The 23,115-nt window shown below is 47.4% G+C and overlaps 2 protein-coding genes across 6 annotated transcripts in view; one reads left to right on the top strand and one right to left on the bottom strand.

The window, feature by feature from the left end:
- Positions 1-1,277: 1,277 nt before the first annotated feature.
- Positions 1,278-17,020, bottom strand: TMEM203 (transmembrane protein 203). 3 transcript variants are annotated; one of them, XM_029612360.1, is made up of 2 exons: positions 16,978-17,020; positions 1,278-3,063 (listed from the first exon to the last, which is right to left on the bottom strand). In XM_029612360.1, the coding sequence occupies exon 2, from the start codon at positions 2,932-2,934 to the stop codon at positions 2,524-2,526; it is 411 nt and encodes a 136-aa protein (XP_029468220.1). In that variant the 5' UTR covers positions 2,935-3,063; positions 16,978-17,020; the 3' UTR covers positions 1,278-2,523. The 3 variants fall into 3 exon arrangements, with proteins under 3 accessions (XP_029468220.1, XP_029468218.1, XP_029468219.1); XM_029612358.1 differs by lacking the exon at positions 16,978-17,020 and adding an exon at positions 16,365-16,503; XM_029612359.1 differs by lacking the exon at positions 16,978-17,020 and adding an exon at positions 16,353-16,489.
- NDOR1 (NADPH dependent diflavin oxidoreductase 1) overlaps positions 16,406-23,115 on the top strand; it is a 100,281-nt gene continuing 93,571 nt past the window's right edge. For 2 of the 3 annotated variants that reach the window (XR_003858183.1, XM_029612355.1), the window contains exon 1: positions 16,406-16,527. Coding sequence is in view for 1 of the 3 variants with exons in the window: in XM_029612355.1 (XP_029468215.1) it covers positions 16,494-16,527 (34 nt within the window). In the remaining 2 variants the exon portion in view is untranslated. The remainder of the gene's footprint in view (positions 16,528-23,115) is intronic. The other variant, XM_029612356.1, reaches the window with a different exon arrangement.

The following is a 23,115-nucleotide window of genomic DNA, read 5'->3' as shown; positions in this document are numbered from 1 at the left end:
GCTCCGGTCGAGTACCACCAGGCCCGCTCCCGATGATTGCAGAGTCTACTGCCTGACAGGCAGCTCAGCCTAAGCTCAAGCCGCCTCTGCCGCAAAGCAGAAACCTTTTTTTTTTTTTTTTTTAAACTTAAAGCCTTAAAGGTCCATACACCAATAAAAAGGTAAACTAAGGGTACTTCCCTGAAAGATCCTGGGCCAGTGGAGGGGCTTCGGGTCCCACCAAGGGAACCAGACCACTGGCTGTCAGGGGTCCCGGGCTGAACTGACAGGGGTATCCAAACCCACCCCCCATACGCCCGGCTCAACCTGAGGGATGGCCCTTCTTCAAGAACCTGCCACCTCGGGGAGCAAATTTTCCTCAAAATATCCAGTCAGTCAGGACTGCAAGGTTAGCACCTCTACCATCTGCTGGAGGTAGAGAAATACTGAGGGACTGCAGGTAGCACTCTCGTAAATGTGGCAGTGCCCAAAGTTTTGTTCTCTACCTTCATCTGCTGGTAGGGATGAATAAAACCCACTTGTCTGGACTGATCTGGGTATGTTCAGGAATCTTCCTTTGCAAATTCTCCTTCTAAAAGCTGAAGCAATCCCCAGTAGGGAGATGCACATCCACCATCTGCTAGAGACGGAGAATATTTACAGGCTGTCACTGCAGGAGTATAAATACTGTGACGTCGGTTTGCTCCATCTCCATTTGCTGGTAGAGGTGCATAACGCAATGCTTCTGGATTCATTTGTCTGGATGCTAAGAAACTGAGGCTTATAAAGTGCTCTGGTAAGCAGTGTCATTACCATATGGCAACAGATGAAATATTTGCTCAGGAGGTGGTCACAAGTGCTGAAACTCTCCAGATGAGGCCATATACCAGCTGAGTTGCTTTTTTCTAGATTGGCATCTTCAAGGCTGTGCAGAAACCCTATGGATATTGGCATGATGACCACATTTTGCAGATAGCTAGAGAAGCTGCTGAGCAAGCAGACCCAGGATCTGTAAGGAAAACAGGGGCAGAAGGATCTAAGGGGATCAGACAGGCCTATAATGCAGCCCCAAAATTCAGCCAGTCTTGTGAAAAAAGAGGAACAGACTCAGTGTTTTCCTTGAGGTGGGGGAAGAGGGGAGGCGAAGAGGGGGAAGGAAAGCTTGCTTCAAAGTCACAAAGGTAACTATTATCAAAGAGACAGAAACAAACTATTTCTCAGCACTAATATGCAATTTATTTTGCCAACCGGATGCATCAACTACAAAATACTAAAAAAGGACTCTCAGGATCACATGAAAAAAAAAAAAAAAAGGTTTTTAATCACATAGAGCTATAATCCACCATTTCAGTTCCATACAGAAGTTGTCTCATAGTAATATTAATAATAAACCATTCCAGGTAAGTCCAAGAAAAGGGATAAGATCTTTTTCAGTGAGCCTGAATTGGAAAGAGTAAAAGTATACATGACTTATACAAAGTGAAGATCCCCAGTGGTCCTAATCCTTACCCCCCTCCCCGCCCCTCCTCCAGAATTGTCCATGCTTTGCTGGAGAACTCTGGGGCCGAGTCACAGACAGCTGCAAATTTTACTGCATTTTGGGGTCACTGACAAATACACTGGCTCAAAGACTCCAACAAGGACAAAGCTCAGGCACTGGGATATTAAGTGTGGCAGTGTTCAGTTACATTTACCCAGGAATGGTCTGTGCTGACAAGAGTCTATTGTAGCTGAGGGCACAGAATCCTCACCTGCTATGCCTCCCTGTACTGGCTATTACTGCATTCATGGGTGCGACCCATCCAGAAAGCAGAGTGGCTCACGCCCTTCCATAACCAAAGACACACACTCAGTATTGCTGCACCTACTTCACCAGGTCTTCAAATGCTTTCTGCTTTCTTTTTTCTCATATGGGAGTGATTCAGCTAACAAAGCATGTCGTGCTTTATTTTCTTAAAAGCAGCAGTACTAAACTACAGTGTCTGATTCTTCTTCTTTTGGTCTAATTCCTAGGTTCTCTTTCTTTTTCATTCCAATTCAATTTATTTCTCCTGTCTTTAACACAACAAAACAGGAGTGTCAACATTTTATTATGGTCATATATTCCTCATATTTAAAAATCTCCTTTCTTTAGTCCCCTCCCCAGCTATCTGTATTGTATTCATTCTTTACAAGCATCAGTGTAACCCTGAAAACTTGAGATGAATATTTAAAAAAATAAATATAAAGAACTCCTTTTGACAAATGAAGGACAGGGGGATTCTAAACTCATCTGGAAGGACATATGAACTTAGAAAAAAGGTTAGAAAGAGAAGATTTAGGTTTTGTAATATGCACATTCCCTCTGCAGATCATCTTAAGTTACAGATGGAGAGATATTACTTCTGTAAGACAGTGCAGAGAAAGAGATGATATACAGCAGTTAAGGTGAATCTTACCTTAACAAGGCCATAAACTACTCTACATTGGGCTGCAGACACAAAAACAAACACAACTCTCCTCCTCAAATAAAGCAGTTCTCTGGTAGGAGGCAGGGCTTGCTGCTTAATTGACTCTGCATGCTCGGATCATGAGGAGCTGAAGCAGTATGAACACAGGAGACATGATGAGTCCATACCAGAGATCAGGGTTTCCCTGCACAAGTTTCTGACACAGGAGCATCTCAAAGACAAACTTCAGACTGAGGATGGTCAGAATCCAGAAGAGGCGGAGCACTGCCAGCCGCTTCTCACCGTCTTGGAATAAGCGCACCGACACAATTGCAGTGAAGTATGTTCCAAGGCCGTCAGCTACGAAAAACGGAATGAAAATGTTCCACCAGCTCAGGCCCGGAGCAAAGTCATCCACCTTCAATGCCAGAAGTACGGAGAATATCAGCAGGGCAGACACGTGCAAAAATACCTCAAACTGAGCCAGGCCAAGCCATTGAACCAACTCCCGCAAGGAGAAGAGCATGCTTTCTGTGTTCTGGGATCAACTTGATACCACCGCTTATAGAATAGTTATATTACCCACAGGGCATCCTTCATGTCAACTGAGAATCACCTGCAGGCAGGCAGTGGTGAATGGAGAAGTAAAACACAGCTAGAAAGGAAAAGAAAAAGTATGAGCACTTCAGAACACATGAAAATCAGTTACCCTGGAATAAATTCAAGTGAAGGTCATGAATGGATACCATGTAAACATGGCAACCACAGTACATTATTAAAAAACAATTCCAGAAACAGATTAAAAAACAAAAATCAAGGATATTGGGTATCCTGAGATTGGGGGGGGAGGGATAAAATATTGTCCAGTGGTTCAAACAGGAGGCTATAGACCAAGGAGTTCCATGGGCTCCATGAATACTAATTTTGGTTCTGTGCCTTTACAACCAATGTCACTAACAGCCCTGACCTAATCCTGGCTCCACTGGGACTCTTTGTATCTCTGTTTAACCAGCAGTATTTAGGTGTACTATGGAGAAATTACTACTTACCTGATAATTTCCTTTTCCTTAGTACAGTCAGGTGAATCCAAAACTAGTGGGTTAGGCACCTCTACCAGCAGATGGAGAAGGAGCAAAGCTGACATTAAGGTATATACCCCTGCAGTGACATCAGTCCCTGCAAAAACCAACTGTGGACAAACTAGGAAAACTTGATTATTAACAGATAACCATTCCAGCACTCTGCCAACAGTAAACACTGAGCTCAGACAAAGAGTGTAAGAACACTAATCCAGGGACTGGATAGACACTTATCACTACTCCCTGGAACACACAGCCACTCACAGGAGGACCACAGCACAACCATCCGGCAGCTGAGGGTGGGAAGTTGGTTTCACCTGTCTGTACTAAGGAAACGCCTGGAAAAGGTGTGTAAGGCAGACCAGGTCGCAGCTCGGCAAATATCGACAGGAGACAACAATCTAACTTCCGCCCATGACACTGCCCGAGCCTAGTGGAATAGCCCTAACCTGACCAGGCAACAGCTGCTCAGCATCAACCTATGCGGCCGTAACTATCTCCTTAATCCAGTAGGCCAATGAGGCCCTGCGACGCCTGCATATCCTGTCAACTCCCACCATGGAGAATAAACAGTTGGTCCCAGATAAGGGCACACAAAAACTGTGCCCTTAGAAGTGCCCAAAACCTGAGCTCCCTCAGGACACTGAGCTCCTTCAGGACTGATAATGCACACAAAAGGCACGTGCATGCGCACACAACTGGGCGCTCTGGTAGGCGCTCTTATACACCTAACTAGGCGCCTAGCTAGGAGTCCAACTAGGCACACAAGCAAATGGCACAATGGACCCCATAAGCACGATCTGATGGAACTGAAGAGGGCAGTCTGTGGCACACAAAAAAATGTGTGAATACGCTGCTGCGGCCTACCACACGGCAAACCAGATGAGTCTTGGAGTGGGGCCTAGCTATAAGGACTGCTCAACCCACCAGGCTTCCCTCATCCTTTGAACTCCACCAGAGGTGGGAATGACCATTGGATTGCGCACTGAGCAATTTTTTTTTTTAAACTACCCTATACCTGAGCTCAGCCTGTCCCGGTTGAGTACAAGGTCGGTCTCCAGCTGCGGGCATAAACCTTCACCGCCATGCTGGGCTTCTTGCACCAGCTACCTTTTTTTTTTTTTTTTACAGTTAAGTCCACGCCAGTTGAAAAACCAGCCACCAGACCAAGGCACTCATCTGAGGGACCAAGGAAATCACCTCAAGAATTCTCAACTGAGGAAGGAACCATAAAGGTATCACCACAGGAGAGCAGAACAAATTAACTTTCCTTCTAAACTTTAAGCAATCCCCAGAAGGAAGATGCACGTCCACCATCTGCTGCAGATGGAGAATACTGGTGGGCTGATATCACTGCAGGGGCATATATACTGTGATGTCAGCTTTGCTCCGTTTCCATCTGCTGGTAGAAGCGCATACGTAACCCACTGGTTTTGGATTCACCTGTCTGTACGCTGTGAAATTCAAGCTTATTTGTAAAGACTGTCTGTAAAATAAAAAAGCGAATTTGTTTACTGTAAATGGTGTTCTCTGTAGACAGCAGGATGACTTAGCCATGAACAAACAGACTCGACTCTCTCTAGCTCAGTAGTGAATTAGTGCTGAGCATACATGGGAATTCCCACATATGCGCTGTCTTGTGAGCCCCTCAGTCGACTGTAGAGCTTAGCTTTAGCAAGGTAGTTGACTCTCCGGGGGGGGGGGGGGGGGGGGGGGGGTGAGCCGGTATTAAGCGTAGCTAATTCATCCTGCTGTCTTATTGTAAGACAATTTGCTTTCTCTGTTGACAAGCAGGGCTGAATTAGACATTATATGTGGGGAGTCCCAAGCTGAGGACTGCATAGCGGAGCACTTAACGAGCAAGCAACCCGGCCCCTCCTCTCCATCCTCCCTCAAGAAGAGTGCATTACTGGGTGAACAGGCTGTGCAAAATTGCTGGTTCAAAGTTGCTGTCATCTATTTAAAATCTGGCCAAACAGTGATGGGACATGAAGCTGTACAGTGTGGCAAGGAGTGAGTATATGTGCTAGCTACTGCACCACAAAAATCCCCCAGAAAAAGCTTATCACACAGTACAAGGTTAGATCCACCAGAGTAAAGTGCAGTGGACTACATTTCCCAGGTTCCAAAGCAGTAGGGAGAGCTCCACACTAAGTACACAGGTGAGTTAAAATTTAGAGAATTAGAATTTCAAAAAGGAGGAGGAGGAGGAGCTGCAGATGAACCAGGAATGGGAAATAAAAGCAGCAGAATCACTAGATGAATACGAATAGATGGAGAAAGCTTGAAGCTCTACTAATTCACAATGGGCTTATTGTTATTTTCTCTTTGTTGACTTGCTGTGAGGGATGAGCAGATTAATTGCTATAACTATGGACTGTGGCTATTACAAACACTGCAAAGTTTAATTGTGAGTAAGATCAGCGGTGAGAGAAAAGCCTTGCTTCTTTTGCTGCAGGAGGGGGTGACAACAACTGCTGTGAAGGAAACTATTATAAAATGCGGCCTGGACCAGTAAAGGCAGCGAGAAACAGAGGATGCATGCCTGAACTAACACACTTGTTATGGTTGACGGACAGGCTCTGTTCTGGGGGCATTTGGGTCTACACTACATTATAAGACACCCGTTGTGAGCCAGCAGTTAAAGGAAGAAGATAGTACCCTCTGTAAGAGTCTATTGGCCAAAGCTCCACCAGTGAGTTGCAGCTGAACAGACCTTCACAACAGGCAACCATATGGCAGCTTTGCAAATGACTTCAATTGAAATAGCCTTTAGATGAGCAACTGATGAGCCTTGACAGAGTCCTCAAGTTGGAGACCAGTCTGTGAATAACTGTGCAAAGCAGTTCACCAGCCTGTTAGATAGAATATGTTTGGAAACTGCTACTCCTAGTCTGTTAGGATTGTAAGGTATAAACAGCTGAGAAAACTGACAATGTGGTTGAATTCTTTTCAAGTAATAGGCTAGGGCCTTTTTGCAGTCCAGCATGCGCAGAGACTTTTCTCCTTTTACGTGCATGCGAACTCGAAAAGAACACAGGCAAAACGATAGCATGATTTAAATGAAAAGCGGAAACTAATTTCAGCAAAACATTTTGGGTGGATGCATAGCAATACTCTGAAGTATGACACCAAGGCTTGAATTTCACTGACTCTTCAAACTGAAGTGATGATAACCAAAAACACAACTTTCCATATGAGAATTTCCAAAGAAGTAGATTCCAGTTGTTCAAAGGGCAATTTCATTAGTTATGCTAAGACGGCACTGAGATCCCATGGCACAAGAGGTTTTGAAATGAGGGATCTTGTATGCCACAGGCATATATAGAGGAGACCTTCAGGGACATAGTAGCCAAGTCCAGTCTGGCAGCCCTGGTGCTGCCTTGGAGGAGGAAGGTCTCTTGGTCAGAGAGATCACCCTGGTATAATAGGAAATGATCCGGTAGCAAGGACTTGCTCTCCAGATGATGCATTGTCCTCTCACAAGTAGGACAAGTTTCCCAGGGCTATTTCCCAGGAGGGAGGGGTTAAGTCGGCTGTCATAGCTGGTGATTCCATCATTAGAAATGTAGACAGCTGGGTGGCTGGTGGACGTGAAGATCGCCTGCTAACTTGCCTGCCTGGTGCGAAGGTGACAGACCTCACGCATCAACTAGAGAGGATTTTAGACAGTGGTGGGAAGCAGCCAGCTGTCATGGTACATATGGGTACCAAAGACATAGGAAAAATTGGGAGGGAGGTTCTGGAAGCCAAATATAGGATTTTAGGTAGAAAGCTGAAATCCAGAACCTCCAGGGTAGCATTCTCTGAAATGTTCCCTGTTCCATGAGCAGGTCCCCAGTGGCAGAAAGAGCTCCGGAGTCTCAATGCATGGATAAGACAATGGTGCAGGGAATAGGGATTCAGTTTTGTTAGGAACTGGGCAACCTTTTGGGGAAGGGGGAGCCTTTTCTGAAAGAATGGGCTCCATCTTAACCAGGGTGGAACTAGGTTGCTGGCACTAACCTTTAAAAAGGAGACAGAGCAGCTTGTAAACTAGGTCAAAGGGAAAAGCCAACAGTCGCTCAACAGCACATGGATCGTAAGGAGGTATCTTCAAAGGATACTAATGAAACAGAAGAGTTAGGGCATCCTAACAGAGAGGTTCCTATAAAAGCAAAAGTAGTCCACATGTACCTATAAGTGAAGAATCACATGAGCTATAAGATTCCAAATTATCCCTATCAAGTGAAAAGAAGGTTATTAATACAAACAACACACTTTGAAATGTCTGTAAGCCAATGCCAGAAATATAAGAAGGGTGGGAGAGGAGTGTATAGCAGTGAATGATGAGATAGACTTGATTGGATATCAGAGACATGGTGGAAGAAGGAACATCACATCAATGGGATAGTGTAACACCAGGGTACAAATTATACTGCAATAATAGGGAGGATCAACTTGGTGGTGGTGGTGGTGGGGCACTCTATGCCCAGGACTGCATACAGTCCAACAGGATAAAGATCCTGCAAGAACCACACAACCGAACTCAACACGTGAGAGAGCTATATCCATCGCCAGCCCCACTCTATGGAACACAATACCAATCGAAATAAGAAATCAACCAGATATTAAAACTTTCAAAAAAGACCTGAAAACCTGGCTTTTCACCAGAGCCTACTCAAACTAACTCAATCATCCAGACCACCAATCAACCACGCAACCCAACACCAAGAAAAACGCTCCATCCCTCTAACAATTAAATAACGCCCACCATGTGAACACTTAGGATAATGTGCAACTGACCTTACTTATTACCCCAACCTCCCTAGTCTATATGTAACAACAATTTTTATTATATGTATATATTAACTTTAACGTATGTAGTAACTCTGCTGCTACATAAGATTGATAATATGTAATAATAATTTTATATGTATTTACCCAACCTTTAAACCCCAAACGTTATTTCAATATGACAGTTTGCTGCAATGATGTCTGTAAACAATATTATGTCTCTACTACTGTAAACCGTTCTGATGGCGAAACCGAATGACGGTATACAAAACATGTCAAATAAATAAATGCACAGTAGAATCTTCATGGGTAGAAATCCCATGTGTGTTGGGGAAGAGTATAACAATAAGAGTATATTACTGTCCACCTGGCCAAAATGAAAAGATGGATGCCTGGAATGCCCTTCCAGAGGAGGTGATGAACACAAAAACAGTCAAAGAATTCAAAGGGGCATGGGATAAACACTGTGGATCCCTAAAGGCTGAAGGACAAAAATGAAGACAAAGGGTGCATGGGGGTTACCTGCTCCATGGTGGTTACTACCCTTAACAATATGCATGGGGATTACTACCCTTAACCAATACGTCTTGATGCTTTTGACATAATTTCTCTCTGCTTTGATGGCTTGGGGGGAAAAGGGGAACTGGATTTAGAAGACAATCAACATGGGCCCTGACATTTATGGTCTGGGGTACTGATACACAGACATAAGGGAAAAAAAAAGCACAAAGACTGCTTTTACGGCCAAGTTCAAAAGCAAAACACATCAAGCAGCACATTCTGAATTTTCAAGAAGGCTCCTCAACCAGTAAAAATGTCTGACATATGAACTCCATAGACAGATATAGTGACTTATAATATGTACATAGTTCCTACTGTATTTACTACTTTCTGGTATATAGTGATTTATAAGATGTATATACTTCCTTGTTGCATTCACTATTATCAGGTACATAGTTCCTGTGTAACCAGTTTAGTTCGATTTCTATCTCATCATTCACTTCCACCCCTTTACCTTCTATCTCATCATTCGCTTCCCTCGTCTCCCTTTACCTGCCTTATCATCCTTTCAGTTCATTGTAAACCGGCTTGATGTGCCTTACGAATGTCGGTAAAGAAAAGCCTATAAATAAATAAATAAATAAATATGTTACTTTATTAATATATAAGGCTTGGGGGTAACCTGCACACAACGGCAGTTGCTACCATAGGAAACATGCTGGGCAGACTAGATGGCCCATTTGGTCTTTTTCTGCTGTTAATACTCTGTTAAGGCAGCCTTTAAAGAGAGATCCTAAATAGATGTTCTCTTCAAGGGCTCAAAGGGTGCTCCTACCAATAGTTTAAGGACTAGATTAAGGACCTATTGAGGATGTATTTAGAAGTTAGGCCTTAGTGGAGACAGAGCTCTCACACAGACACTCATCACATAATTATAACTACTGTGAGAATAAGTGGTGCAGATTCTGATGTGAAGGTGTCAGAATTAAAAGAGACAGCCTAGACTGTGTTTTGGGAACACTGCATGCATTTCTCATAAATGAAAATTGGTTCTTACCTGCTAATTTTCATTCCTATAATACTAGATCAGTCCAGAAAAGTGGGTTGTGTATCCCTACCAGCAGGTGGAGTCAGAGAGCAAAACCTTGGGCACTACTATAAATATAAGAGTGCCACCTGCAGTCCCTCAGTATTGGCCTGTACCCAAGCACACCAAAACAACACGAACGGGCGAAGGGTCGAGAAACCCCTGCATACCACTTTGCCCAACGTAAAACAATAAACCGAAACAACTGCCATAACAACTGCCCCATCAAACATGTCTGCAAAAAACCGGAGCTCCAAGAAAAACATAGCCATAGGCTAGCTAAAACAGTCTTTCGGTATCCGAGATAAGAGGTGGGCTTCTGGACTGATCTGTGGTATTACAGGAACAAAAATTAGCAGGTAAGAACCAATTTTCATTTCCTGAACATACCCAGATCAGTCCAGAAAAGTGGGATGTACCCAAGCCACCCTACACTGGGCAGGAACCCGAAAGACCCACACGCAGAACACTCTCCTCAAAGGACGGTGCATCAGTAGCCCTAACGTCCAGGCGATGATGCCGAGCCAAAGTGCGTAAGGAGGACCACACCGCTGCTCTGCATATTTCCTGAGGCGACAGTAGCTGACACTCTGCCCAGGAAGTAGCTTGGGCTCTGGTGGAATGAGCCCTGAGACCCAAAGGAGCTTGGCGTCCTCGGCCAAGGTATGCCAAAAAATAGCTTCTTTAATCCAACGCGAAATAGTCACCTTAGATTTTCCCCCTTCTTTGGACCCCCGAAGAGGATGAACAAATGATCAGATCGTCTGAAGTCATTGGTGACTTCCAAATAGCGCAATAAACACGCCGCACGCACAAAAGATGAAGCTCTCTGTCAGGAGATGCTTCACGAGACCATCGTGGGAATCCTGGTAGCTCCACCGTCTGATTTACGTGAAAGGCCGATACCACCTTAGGGAGGAAAGCCGGTACCATCCGCAAGGACACTCCATCATCGGAAATCCGAAGAAATGGATCCTGGCACGACAGAGCCTGTAACTCCGAGATCCGACGAGCCGAACAAATGGCCACCAAAAACACCGTCTTCAAAGTCAGATCCTTCAGCGAAGCCCTGCGGAAATGCTCGAAGGGAGTGCCACAGAGGACCCGCAGCACGAGATTCAAACTCCAATCTGGACAGACCGAACGTACAGGAGGCTGCAAATGTTTGACCCCCTTGAGAAACTGGGCTATATCCGGATGCAGTGCAAGTGAGAAGCCGTTGAACCTGCCCCGCAATGCACCGAACACTGCAAACTGTTGTGACCGTCGCTGCCCGACGTCTCCACTCTGCCCACCTTACCTCTTTGGCGACTCCCTCTTTGCTTGATGGAAGTTTGGCTGCTGCGGCGTCATCTTGCTGACCTTCTCCGGCGTCCCCAGACCGGCTCGACGCTGCCTTTCCGCTATGTTCTCCTGAGGGCTAAAGGCGCGCGCGCAGCTGGCCCCGATTCAAGTACCAGCAGTGGCGCGAACCTCAGGGGCGTCCCCCTGAGATGACGTCATCATCGTCAGATATTTAAGGTCTCTTGTTTTGCTAGCTAATCGAGCTAGCAAAGGGTTTAACTACCTAGCTGCCTCCAGGTATCGCTGCGGATTGGAGTTGCTCTCCGCTTACCTTGCTACTCTGCCTCCTCGGACTTTACCAGGGGTACCCGCTCCTCGGGGGCCTCGCTCTCTCTTTTGCTTTTCAGGACGCAGTCTGGAACAGATACTCGCTCCTCGAGGGCCCACGTTCCCGGACCTGCTACTGAATATAACTTCTGCCAGGAAGTCACTGCTGCCTACAACGCCAGTGAGTTACCATCTCTCTCTCTGAGCTTTCCCTGGAACCAGGTACTTGCTTCTCGAGGGCCTACTTCATTCCAGTTCCTGGGCTGTTCTAAGAGGATATTATGTGAGTGTACCATCAAGGTTCTGTTTCTGAACTCTGCATACTCTGCCTACTCACTATCTCAGTTTCTCTACAGCTCAGCCTTCCTGGGATCGCTGTTCCAGTGCCTGAGGGACTACAGCCCAGCCGGGCTTCTCCAGCTCACTACTGCCACCTCTGGTGGTTCTCAAAAACAGTTTAATAAAAGAACTTGTGTGTGTCTGTCTCCCAACTCTGATCCTGACCAGTGGTCCCTCTCGGGATCCTCCCCCGTTGGCATGATCATCTGCCACCGGCCCAAGGATCCACCCACAACTATCACAAACAACAACACAACCTGAAGACAATTGAAAGCTAACCCCTTAGCGAGTCCCTGCTGCAGAAAATCCAGTACCCGAGAAACATCGACCCGCAAAGGATCACAGGAGCGTTGGTGACACCATGCCTCAAACAGCTTCCAGACCCGGACATAGGCCATAGAGTTGGAAGGGCGTCTGGCCTGCAGCAAAGTGGAAATGACCGGTTTGGAGTAACCTTTCAACCGTAAACGTCACCTCTCAAAAGCCAAGCCGCGAGAGAGAAGTGATCCTCCCGATCCGAAAATATTGGTCCCTGCCGAAGAAGCTGCGGCAGATGAGCTAGCGATAACAGACCCTCTAGTGCCAGGCGAACCAGATCCGCGAACCACGGGCGACGCAGCCACTCCGGCGCCACCAGAACCACCCATCCTGGATGGATGCGCCGGAGCAGGGGACCGATGAGAGGCCAGGGAGGAAAGGCATACAGGAGAATTCCCGTGGGCCAGGGGCTGAAGAAGCGAACTGTTTTCGCATTCGCCCGCGTTGCCATCAGATCCAACTGTGGGACGCCCCATCTGGCACAAATTTGGTTCCACGCTTCGGGAGACAACTCCCACTTTCCTGGATCAAGTTGCTGTTGGCTGAGAAAATCCGCCTGTACGTTCTCCACTCCCACGACATGAGAAGCAGCAATTCCTCTGAGATGGTGCTCCGCCCAGGCGAACAGAAGCTGCACCTCCAGCGCCACCGCAGGGCTCCTTGTCCCGCCTTGCCGATGTATGCCACAGTCATCGCATTGTCGGAGAACACTCATACCATTCTGCCCTGGATCCATGGAAGGAATGCTTGCAGAGCCAGGCGCACCACTCTTGTCTCTAGGCAATTGATGGACCACGAGCCTTCCGTCTTCGACCAGAGGCCTTGGGCCGACCTCTGTCTGCACACTGTTCCCCAACCGGAAAGACTGGCATCGGTGGAGATGATCATACAATTTGGGGGATCCAAGTCCACCCCTCGATCCAGATTGTCACGCGACAGCCACCATGACAGACTGGCTCTGGAAGAAGTGGCACTGACAGGTGGAACAACTCAGAGACTGGATTCCACCGTGACAAAAGTGCATGCTGTAAAGGACGCAAGTGTGCGAACGCCCATGGAACCAAATCCAAGGTGGACGCCATGGAACCCAGAACCTGGAGATGATACCGTGGGATTGTCCCGAAGAAGGAGGGCATGAATCTGGTCTTGTAACTTCGTCACCCGGTTCTCTGCCAGAAAGACCTTTCCTTGACAGGTATCAAATCTTGCTGCCAGGTAAACCAGCTCTTGAGTGGGTTCCAAGTGGCTTTTCTGCACATTGACAATCCATCCGAGCAACCTCAACTTGAATAGGACCCTGTGTACTGATCTCTCGCAGTCCTCCAGTGACTTTGCGTGAATCAACCAGTCTTCCAGATAAGGATGGACCAAAATCCCTTCCTTTCATAGGAAGGCCGCTACCACCACCATTCACCTTGGTGAACGTGCGAGGAGCCGTCGCGAGACTAAACGGTACGGCTCAAAATTGGAGGTTGACCCAAGACCTTGAAGCGCAGGAATCGCTGGTGGCCAGATTGGGATATGAAGATACGCCTCAGTGAGGTCCAGGGATGCCAGGAACTCCCTCTTGCGAACCGCAACCATCACCGTCCGCAGTGTCTCCATACGAAAATGAGGGACACGAAGACAACGGTTTACCTTCTGCAAGTCTAAGATGGGACGAAACGTGCCCTCTTTCTTGGGGACCAGAAAGTACACAGAGTACCGACCTCGTCTCTGCTGTGCCTCCGGGACTGGGACAATCGCTCTGGGGTCGAGAAGCCGTTGTAGAGTTTCCTGGACCACTTCCTGCTTGTTGCAGGATGACACCCGGGACTCCACAAAAACTTCCCGAACCGGACGCGAAAACTCTAGCGCGTACCCATCTTTGATTACCTCTAGAACTCAACGGTCTAAGGTAATCCTTGCCCATGCCGTGTAAAAGTTGGATAATCTGCCTCCGACAGCTTCGACGACGGAATGGCGCTCGTGGCTTCATTGGGTGTTTTACTGTTTCCACTGCCAAGATGTCCTGTGTCCCTACCGGAGCGGCGACCTCCGCAAAAGGACTGCTGGCATCCAGAATTTGGTTTAGAAGCCGCCGGAGTGGTATATCTGCCGGCTCTATAGCGGCGAGAATCCCTAAAGTGAGAGCGCGATGGAAAAGTCTTCTTTGAGGACCTCCTATCCTCTGGTACCCAGTGGCCCTTGGATTCACCGAGTAGCTTCACCAGCTCCTCCCTGAAAAGAAGTTTGCCCTTGAAAGGCAGACTGCAAAACTATGACTTAGAAGACAAATCCGCAGCCCAATTCCTGAGCCAGAGAAGGCATCACGCCGCCACCATGGACACCATACTTCTCGCCGAAGTCCGCACCAGATTATACAGTGCGTCTGCAACGTGTGCGGAACATAGCGCACCCTTGCCACCAGTTCCAGAACCAGAAGCCGATTCCTGGACCCAGCACAGACACGTCCTCTGCATAAGGCTAGCGCATACCGCTGCCCGAAGACTCAAAGCTGCCACCTCAAACCCTCGCTTCAACTGGATCTCCAATTTGCGGTCCTGCACGTCCTTCAAAGCGGTAGCTCCATTCACCGGTATGGTGGTCTTCTTTGTGACCTCAGAGACCGTGGCATCTACCTACTGAATTTTCAGAAGGTCTAACACATCCGTCGTCAGGGGGTACAGCTTCGCCATAGCTCTGCCCACCTTTAGTCCTACGTCCGGGGCCTCCCACTCCTGTGTCACCAGTTTGCGTACCTTCTTAGGCAACGGGAAGGATGATGTAGGGCCCCATATGCCATTGAGGACTGGATTAACACCTTCATTATCCGATTCCTCCTGGGCAACTTTAAGCCCCAGGACCTCCAGGACCTGGGGAATAAGGGGCCACAGCTTGTCTCGTTTAAAGAGACGTAACACACTAGGGTCATCCCCCTCTGCAGACGAGGTATGGGATTGAGGGAAAGCTGCAGCAGTTACAGGGGTGATAAACCAGGAGCCCCTGGTCTTCACACGCTGACCGATGCGGGCGACCACCTGCCAGGGATATCCAATCCCCCAGGCACCCGGCTTCCACTGAGGGATGGCCCACGAAGGTGCCCAACAGAAAAAACCCCCAACTAAACTCTAAACTAAAATATTCAAAGCAAAAACTAAGACTGCAGGTGTGCATCTCTACCAGCTGCTGGAGTCAGAGAAATACTGAGGGACTGCAGGTGGCACTCTTGTATTTATAGTAGTGCCCAAAGTTTTGTCTCTGACTCCACCTGCTGGTAGGGATACACAACCCACTTTTCTGGACTGATTTGGGTATGTTCAGATACCAGAAAGAAAGGGTATAACTGGCAGAGGGACAGAGAGTGGAGAAAGCTGTAAGTAATTAGAACCATGCAGATCTTATACTTCCTCATAGCACAGACTGTTCCCTTGGAAATGTAAGCTTTGTATATACATATGTGTGTTTAAACATTTATTCTCTTTAGCAATTATCTGCAAGTACATTTCTGTATTACATGATTTTATTTATCATTTCTATCTTCTTATTGCTCAAATATACCTACTTTCATAAACCGTGATGTACTGAGTCAGAATGTGCGTATATTTGGGTGAGGAATAAACGCCTGGGTTTAAACTCCCGGGTATAATCCGAGTAACTGTGTGTAGGCACACAGGACTAGATTGTCTAGTCCTGTGTGCCTACAGGTGATCAGCCCCTCAAGTAACTCCCAGTGTAGATCCCAGTGAGAGCACAAGAGAAGAGAAAACGCTTTTATTTGGTTAAGAGAGAAATAATGTAATCATGGAAGTTAACCTTTTATCTTTAGAGACTGGCAGGCAAGCGAGGGCCCACGGCCCTTCACCATAAGAATGCTTCCCGCAGCCTCGCCAATTACATAGCAGCTAAGCTGTTAAGCTCGTACCCCCCTCCCCTCCCGACTTTAGGTACCCCGCTCGGTTCCGGTCCGTGCCGTCTATCTTTTAATATTGGCGCATCGAAACTCTCATAGAGACGTGATGGCCCAACGCCCTGGTTTGTGTTTTACTAAAGGAAGCATAGGCCTTCCACGAAGCGGCCGAGAGCGTCCATGAATCTGCGAGGCTTCATAGCACAGATGCTGCCCTGCCCCGCAGCGACCGGAGATTATACTGTACCAGATGCCAAAGCAGCTGCCCCAAAACCGGACTATCCTATCCAAAACCAATAGAGAGGCAGCGCGACCAAGCTTCTAACAGCGCAAAATAGCTCTACCTCTTCACTCACCCACAGCCTCCCGAAGTACTCGCTAGTCCCCACTCCATTACAGCCACAGTCCAGGGCGTCACATTCTGCGCCAAGCCAATTCTATGACGTCATCTCCGAGCGCTGTCCAGTGTGCGGAAGCACGGATCTATGCTTGGGGAGTATTGGGCTGTCTGCGGCAGAAGTGAGTGATATCACCTTTCGCTTAGGCACGGCTCTTTAGTTATTCTTTGTACCGCTTTCCTATGGTTTTTATTTTCTTTCTTCTATGCTGCTCCTTTGCTTTTCTATTTCTCTACCCTATACGGCTTCCCGTTCATGCAGCTAATCCTGACTCTCCTATCCTGCCGGTTGCTTCTGAGACATTCGTGCTGTTTGCATAAATTAAACCATAAAAGGATTCGGCTGTTGAAGTAAAAGGGTCTTTAGGCTCCTCTGTTACCCGAGGCTTTCTGCTGGCGCCTTTCGGGCGTTTTACAGTTATCCGGGTGTAGGACTGGTGTAAGCACTTGACTAGGCGATCGCCTAGCGCGCCACGGGTCTGGGGGCATTTCTTTCTTCCCAGCTGCGCGGCCCGGAAGAGGAAATGATGAGTCCGCGCGAGCGGAAAGAAGGAAAGAGCAAGTTTGCTTACCGTAAACGGTGTTTCCGTAGATAGCAGGATGAATTAGCCATGCTGTCATGGGACTGTCCGTCAGGCCCGGGAGGCGGAGCTTCCTAAGCGATGTCAGAGCTTTGCTCTGAGGCTGCGCGTGGGTTCCCGCGCCGGATTAACAGTTCTCCTCAGTCTGTGATATAGCAAGCGTGATCGTGTAGATCGGTCGATAGCCAGGGAGGTGGGTGGGTCAGCATGGCTAATTCATCCTGCTATCTACGGAAACACCGTTTACGGTAAGCAAACTTGCTCTTTCCCGTCGATAGCAGGCTGAATTAGCCCTGCTGTCATGGGAGTCCACAGCTCCCCGTCACGCTGAATTTGTGATTCTGTCCCGTAGCGTGGCGTGACTAAGTGGCTGTCGACCCTGGTTTTAGTGAAAGTGATGACTGTAGGACCGATTGACCCACTTGTGCATCATTTGTGGCTTGTTGATGAAGGCAGTAATGGGCTGCAAAGGTATGTAGAGATGCCCATGTTGCTGCTTTACATATGTCCAGAAGAGGGACCTGTGTGAGATATGCCAGAGAGGTTGCCACCTGTCGTGTTTGGTGAGCTTTTGGTCGAACGTGCAAAGTGATGTTCTGTTTGGTATGACAAAATTGGATACATTGAGCTATCCAACTGGCTATGGTTCGTTTCGCAACCGGTTTTTCTGGTGTGGTTGGGTTATAGGAAAGAAATAGTTGCAAGGGACGAGATGGCGATTGGGTTCTTAAGGTGTAGATTGCCAAAGTCCTTTTGCAGTCTAAAGTGTGTAGAAGTTTTTCGTGTTCAGAAGCATGAGGTTCTGGATAGAACGTTGGTAGGTCTATAGACTGATTAAGATGAAATGGAGTTACTACCTTTGGTAGAAAGGATGGATGAGGTCGAAGTGTCACCTTTTGTGGGTGAAATTGAAGATATGGCGAATAATGTACCAGGGCTTGTAATTCACTCACCCTCCGTGCTGAGGTAATGGCTACCAGAAACACCGTTTTCCATGTCAGGTATTTCGGGTGAGCGGTATGTATGGGTTCAAAGGGTGGCTTCATCAGTTGATTGAGAACCATGTTTAAATCCCATTGAATTGGAGGTTTGACGACTGGTGGTCGCAAGTGATTGAGCCCTTTCAAGAATTTGGATATCATTGGATGTAGAGAAATTGATTGACCTTTATATGGTCTATGTCTGGCCGCTATAGCGCTGAGATGAACGCGTACTGACGCGGTTGCAAGTCCTGCTACATATAACGTGTGAAGGTAATCCAGTAGTCTGGATGGGGAACAAGATAGGGGGTCTAAACGTTCCGTTGTACACCAGAGTGCATAACGTTTCCATTTAAATTGGTAATTACGTCTTGTAGATGGTTTCCTGGTTGCCAGGATTACTTCCTGTACAGATAAGGAGACACCTTGTTCGGTAAGGAGGATCCGTTCAGTCTCCATGCCGTGAGATGCAGAGAGGAGTGTAGAGGGTGTAGCAGGGCACCTTGTTCCTGAGAAAGCAGGTCCACCCGAGGTGGTAGCCGGAGTGGTTGTTCGATGGACAGTTGGAGTAGATGCGTGTACCAATGTTGACGTGGCCAGGCCGGTGCAATGAGAATCATTTGTGTCGCATCTAACATGCACTTTTGTAGCGTACGTGTGATCAAGGGTATTGGGGGAAACGCGTACATCAGCGGTTCCGTCCAAGGAAGGAGAAATGCATCTTGTGTTTGTCGTAGCTGACTGGGCCATACTGAACAGAACCTGTCCACTTTGCGATTGTGTTCGGTTGCAAAGAGGTCGATGGACAGGTATCCCCACGTTGCAAAGATCGAGTCTGCTACGTCTTGATTCAGTGACCATTCGTGGGGATGAAACACCCGACTCAGCTTGTCTGCTCGAGTGTTCGCTATGCCCGGAATGTAGGTTGCTTGTAGGTAGATGGAGTGCTGGCATGCCCAATTCCAGATCTTTATGGCTTCGTTGCATAGGGGCCAGGATCCTGTTCCCCCCTGTTTGTTGATATAAAACTTTGCTACCTGATTGTCCGTATAAATCATTACTCTGTGGCCATGTAAATACGGAAGAAATGTCCGTAGTGCGTAACGAATCGCTCTGAGTTCCAGAAGGTTGATTTGAAAAGTCCTTTCTATGGTCGACCAGAGGCCTTGTGTCTGGAGATGATTGAAATGTGCTCCCCATCCCTTCTTGGAGGCATCCGTGGTGACTACGGCATTGTGGGGTAGTACTGTAAACGGTGCTCCGTTGGTCAAGGTGTGATTCTGGAGCCACCAATCGAGTTGAGTGATCATGGGTGTCGTAAGAGTTACCCTCCAAGAGAGAGGTTGTGAGTGTTGTGTCCATTGTCGTCGTAGATGCCATTGAAGTATGCGCATGTGTAGACGGGTGTTGACTGTGTAAATGGAAGCCGCCATGTGACCCAACGCGACTAAGATTTGGCGGGCTGATGTTGTATGAAGCGTTCGCAAATGGAGAAATATCTGTCTCATGGTCAGACTCCTGTCTTGTGGAAGGAACACTCTGTGTTTGGTGGTGTCCAATATAACTCCGATGAATTGTAGGATCTGTGTTGGTTGTAATTGAGACTTTTGGTAATTTACTTGAAGTCCTAGCGTGTTCAGGCAATGAATGGTGTCCGAAAGATTTTGACGAAGTGTGGTGGGATCTGTTGCTACCAATAGCCAGTCGTCCAGGTATGGAAAAATCATGATCCCTTGTTGACGGAGATGTGCCACTACCACTGCCATGCATTTGGTGAAAACTCTGGGAGCCGTCGAGAGTCCGAACGGTAGTACTTTGTATTGGAAGTGATTGTTGTTGGCTCGAAACGAGAGGTATTGCCATGAAGAGGGGTGCATTGGAATGTGGGTGTATGCATCCTTTAGATCTATGCTGCACATCCAGGCTTTGTGTTGTATTAAGGGTAAGATTGATTTGAGAGATATCATTTTGAATTTTTCGTTTACTATGAATTTGTTGAGTTCCCGTAGATCTAAAATTGGACGTAGATCCCCGGACTTTTTCGGAATGAGGAAGTACGGGGAGTAAAAACCCGAATTCCATGACCCTTTGGGAAGAGGTTGAATTGCTTGTTGTTGTAATAACATTGTCAATTCCATTTCCATTTGAATTGTGTGGGGATGATGATTCTTTGGTGGTGGATGTGGTAGGGTGGGTAGTAGGTGAAAGGGGATTTGATATCCATATTTTACGATGTGAAGGACCCATTGGTCTGTCGTTATGGTCTCCCATTGATGTAGGTGAGAGGAAATACCTCCCGCAATGACTTTTTGTGGTAGTGGCGGGGGTATCACTAAAAAGATTGCACTGGTTTGGATTGCGTAGTTTGCTGTTGTTGTTGTTGTCGTTGTGGACGTCCTCGTCGAGACTGGTTTTGAGTATTTTGTTGTCTGGCTGGTGGTTGATAAGGTTGTGGTCGATAAGAGGTATATGGTCGGTATGGTCGACGTTGGAACGTAGGTCGACGGTATTGGGGGAAGTATCGCCTATTTGTACTATACGTTGAAGGTGTAGTAAGAGATTGTACCGCCACCGATTGTTCTTTAAGTTGTGCTACTGTGTCATGTAGTTTGTCTCCGAAGAGGTTGTCACCTCGACACGGTAAGTTGGCGAGTTTGGTGTGAACATCTTCACGTATGGAACTAGCTTTTAACCATGCCAGCCTACGTGCTGCCAAGGCACTTGCCGATACTCTGGAAGTCGTATCAAAATTTTCATATACCGTGCGTAGCAGATGGCGTATGGCCTCTTCTATATCTTGGAGGGGCGTGACTCCTACCAGGTTGTGTTCCGTCTTCAGCTGTTGTACACAATTGAATAAGTATTGCGCCAGATAAAATTGATGATGACTTATACGTGCTCCCAACATTGCTCCTTGAAAGGCTCGTTTTGCAAAGTCGTCTAGGGTTCGAAGATCTTTGATAGGAGGAGATGTAGAATGTAACCTCTGTTTCCGTGCTTTAGTCATTGCTGATTCAACTACAAGTGATGCATGAGGTAGTTGGGAGGTGGAATAATATGGAGATTTTTGTATCTTATATTTTAAATCTATTTTCTTGGATACAGCTTGTGTTGTGAAGGGAGTTTCCCATGATTTTTCCAACAATGCATTCAAAACTGCATGCGAGGGTAATGCAGTGGGTTCTGTTGGCACATCAAATATTTTTAACAGATCAAGCGTGTCTGCTCTCGGATCCGGTATCTTCTGGATAGGAATGTTTAAAGCCGTTCCCATTTTCTCCAAGAATTTTGGGTAAGTTAAATCTTCCGGAGGAGAATAAGGCTCCTGGGAAGCTTCCTCTGGATCTGACGGATATCCTGTGGAAGAATCAGGAGACACATCTGTGTCTAATGAATGTAAATTACTATGAGACGTATGCTGTGCATCTCGTGTACCATCATGTGGTATTGAGGATTGCGGAAGTGGTAGACGTGGGTTGTGATGTGGCGGTGAAAGAGTAATTGTACCCCGGGGACTCGGAGAGGTGTCCTGTTGACTTCCAGGATTTATAGTGTGGGTTGAAGTGGACTGAAGTTCAGCATCTACAGATGTTGGCATGTGATAGGAGGCTTGCATGGCTTCAAAAAATCCAGATAAGGCTAATGACAGTGTATGAAAAGCATCTTGTGCTTGTCCTGTCATTTGAGGTTTGTTGCCTGTTGAAGTATGAGAGGCAGGATTTTGTGCAGGTTCAGCATCTTTAGACATTTTCCTCTTTTTATTGAGTGGTTCTTGAAAAGATGTTTGTTTTGAGTATTTGGAATGGGTAAGGTTAGATGACCTGCCCAATGAGGAATAGGAGGAGGAGGAGGAACAAGAGGGCACGTCCGACTCCTCTGTAGTGTTCCATTGGGGAGGTGACTGTGAAGGGACAGTACGAATGGGATGTGCTGCAGGTCTTGTGTGACCTGAGGTTGTTGGTTGTGTAGACTGTGTATCCCTGTCTGCCCCAATCCTTTTTATTCTTTTATTTTTCACTTTCGATTGAAGGGGGTACTGTTTCTTTAAGGGTCCCCGTTGAGATTTTTTATTTACATTTGAGCCGTGCCGGCTCGAGCAGTCTGAAGCGCCGTGGTGCGCCGTGACTGGATGAACGGAGTCACATGGTGCGCCACGTCGGTGCGTCGGGCTCACGTGGTTTGCATTGAGAAGGGATTCAGTAGCGTGCCTCGCGCCAGTGAGAGCTGCGCCGTCTTTCACGGCGCCGGATTGCGCCTTTTCGCTCTGCCTCACTGCCCCCTGAGTCGCGTCAGTAGATGGCTGTTTTGAATGTTTGGTAAGTGCTTTCTTCTTTGAGGGGGAGCTATTCGATCTTGAAGAGGATCTCAGTCGTGAGGGCGGGCGATCCCTGTGCCTACGTTCCTCTTTTCTATTAGATTTTAATTTGTGTTGGCTAACATGTTTTGTGGAACGTCCTCTCTGCGTTTGAGGAGGAGTAGTTCCCGGACCCGGAGAAGATTTTGTGTCCGATACACTGTTAGCTGTCTCACGGAGGTGTGTTAGCACTCTTATCTTTTCCGCTCTCATTCTTTGTGCCCTCGGAGACATACGGCCACATGAAGGGCAATTATCAGTGTCATGGTTTGGCCCCAGACAGCGATAGCAGAGGGAATGTGTGTCCGTAATGGACATTACCTTGCCGCATTCACATGGTTTGAATCCTGAGGGTCTCGGCGGTCGTTGTGTGTCAGACATTTTTTTTTTTTTTTTTACTGGTATCTGTTATTTATACTGAGGAGTATAGAAGCTCCGCGTGCGATCCCGCGCGCAGAAAAACAGACTGAGGAGAACTGTTAATCTGGCGCGGGAACCCACGCGCAGCCTCAGAGCAAAGCTCTGACATCGCTTAGGAAGCTCCGCCTCCCGGGCCTGACGGACAGTCCCATGACAGCAGGGCTAATTCAGCCTGCTATCGACGGGAAAAGCCGTGCAGCCGAAGTAGGCGGAAGATCAGCGCGTGTTCCGGGTCATTGAGGGAACAGGCAACATCGGCGTTTAAGCACAAGTGGAGCGGCAACACTGCTGCTTCCCCTTCCCATCAAAGGTGCAGGAAGCAGGCGGGCGCTGTGCTTCTGATTAAGGTGGCCAATTTTTCATGGACCATAACTG

The sequence above is a fragment of the Rhinatrema bivittatum genome, chromosome 8 (assembly GCF_901001135.1).
Source record: "Rhinatrema bivittatum chromosome 8, aRhiBiv1.1, whole genome shotgun sequence".
In the NCBI taxonomy this organism is placed as follows: Eukaryota; Metazoa; Chordata; class Amphibia; order Gymnophiona; family Rhinatrematidae; genus Rhinatrema; species Rhinatrema bivittatum.
Note: the sequence above shows the minus strand (reverse complement) of the source record. Positions and strands in the feature narration are given on the sequence as shown.

Coding starts and splice junctions, on each gene's coding strand:
- TMEM203 (XM_029612360.1), bottom strand. CDS start 2,934: ATGCTCTTCTCCTTGCGGGAGTTGGTTCAATGGCTTGGCCTGGCTCAG.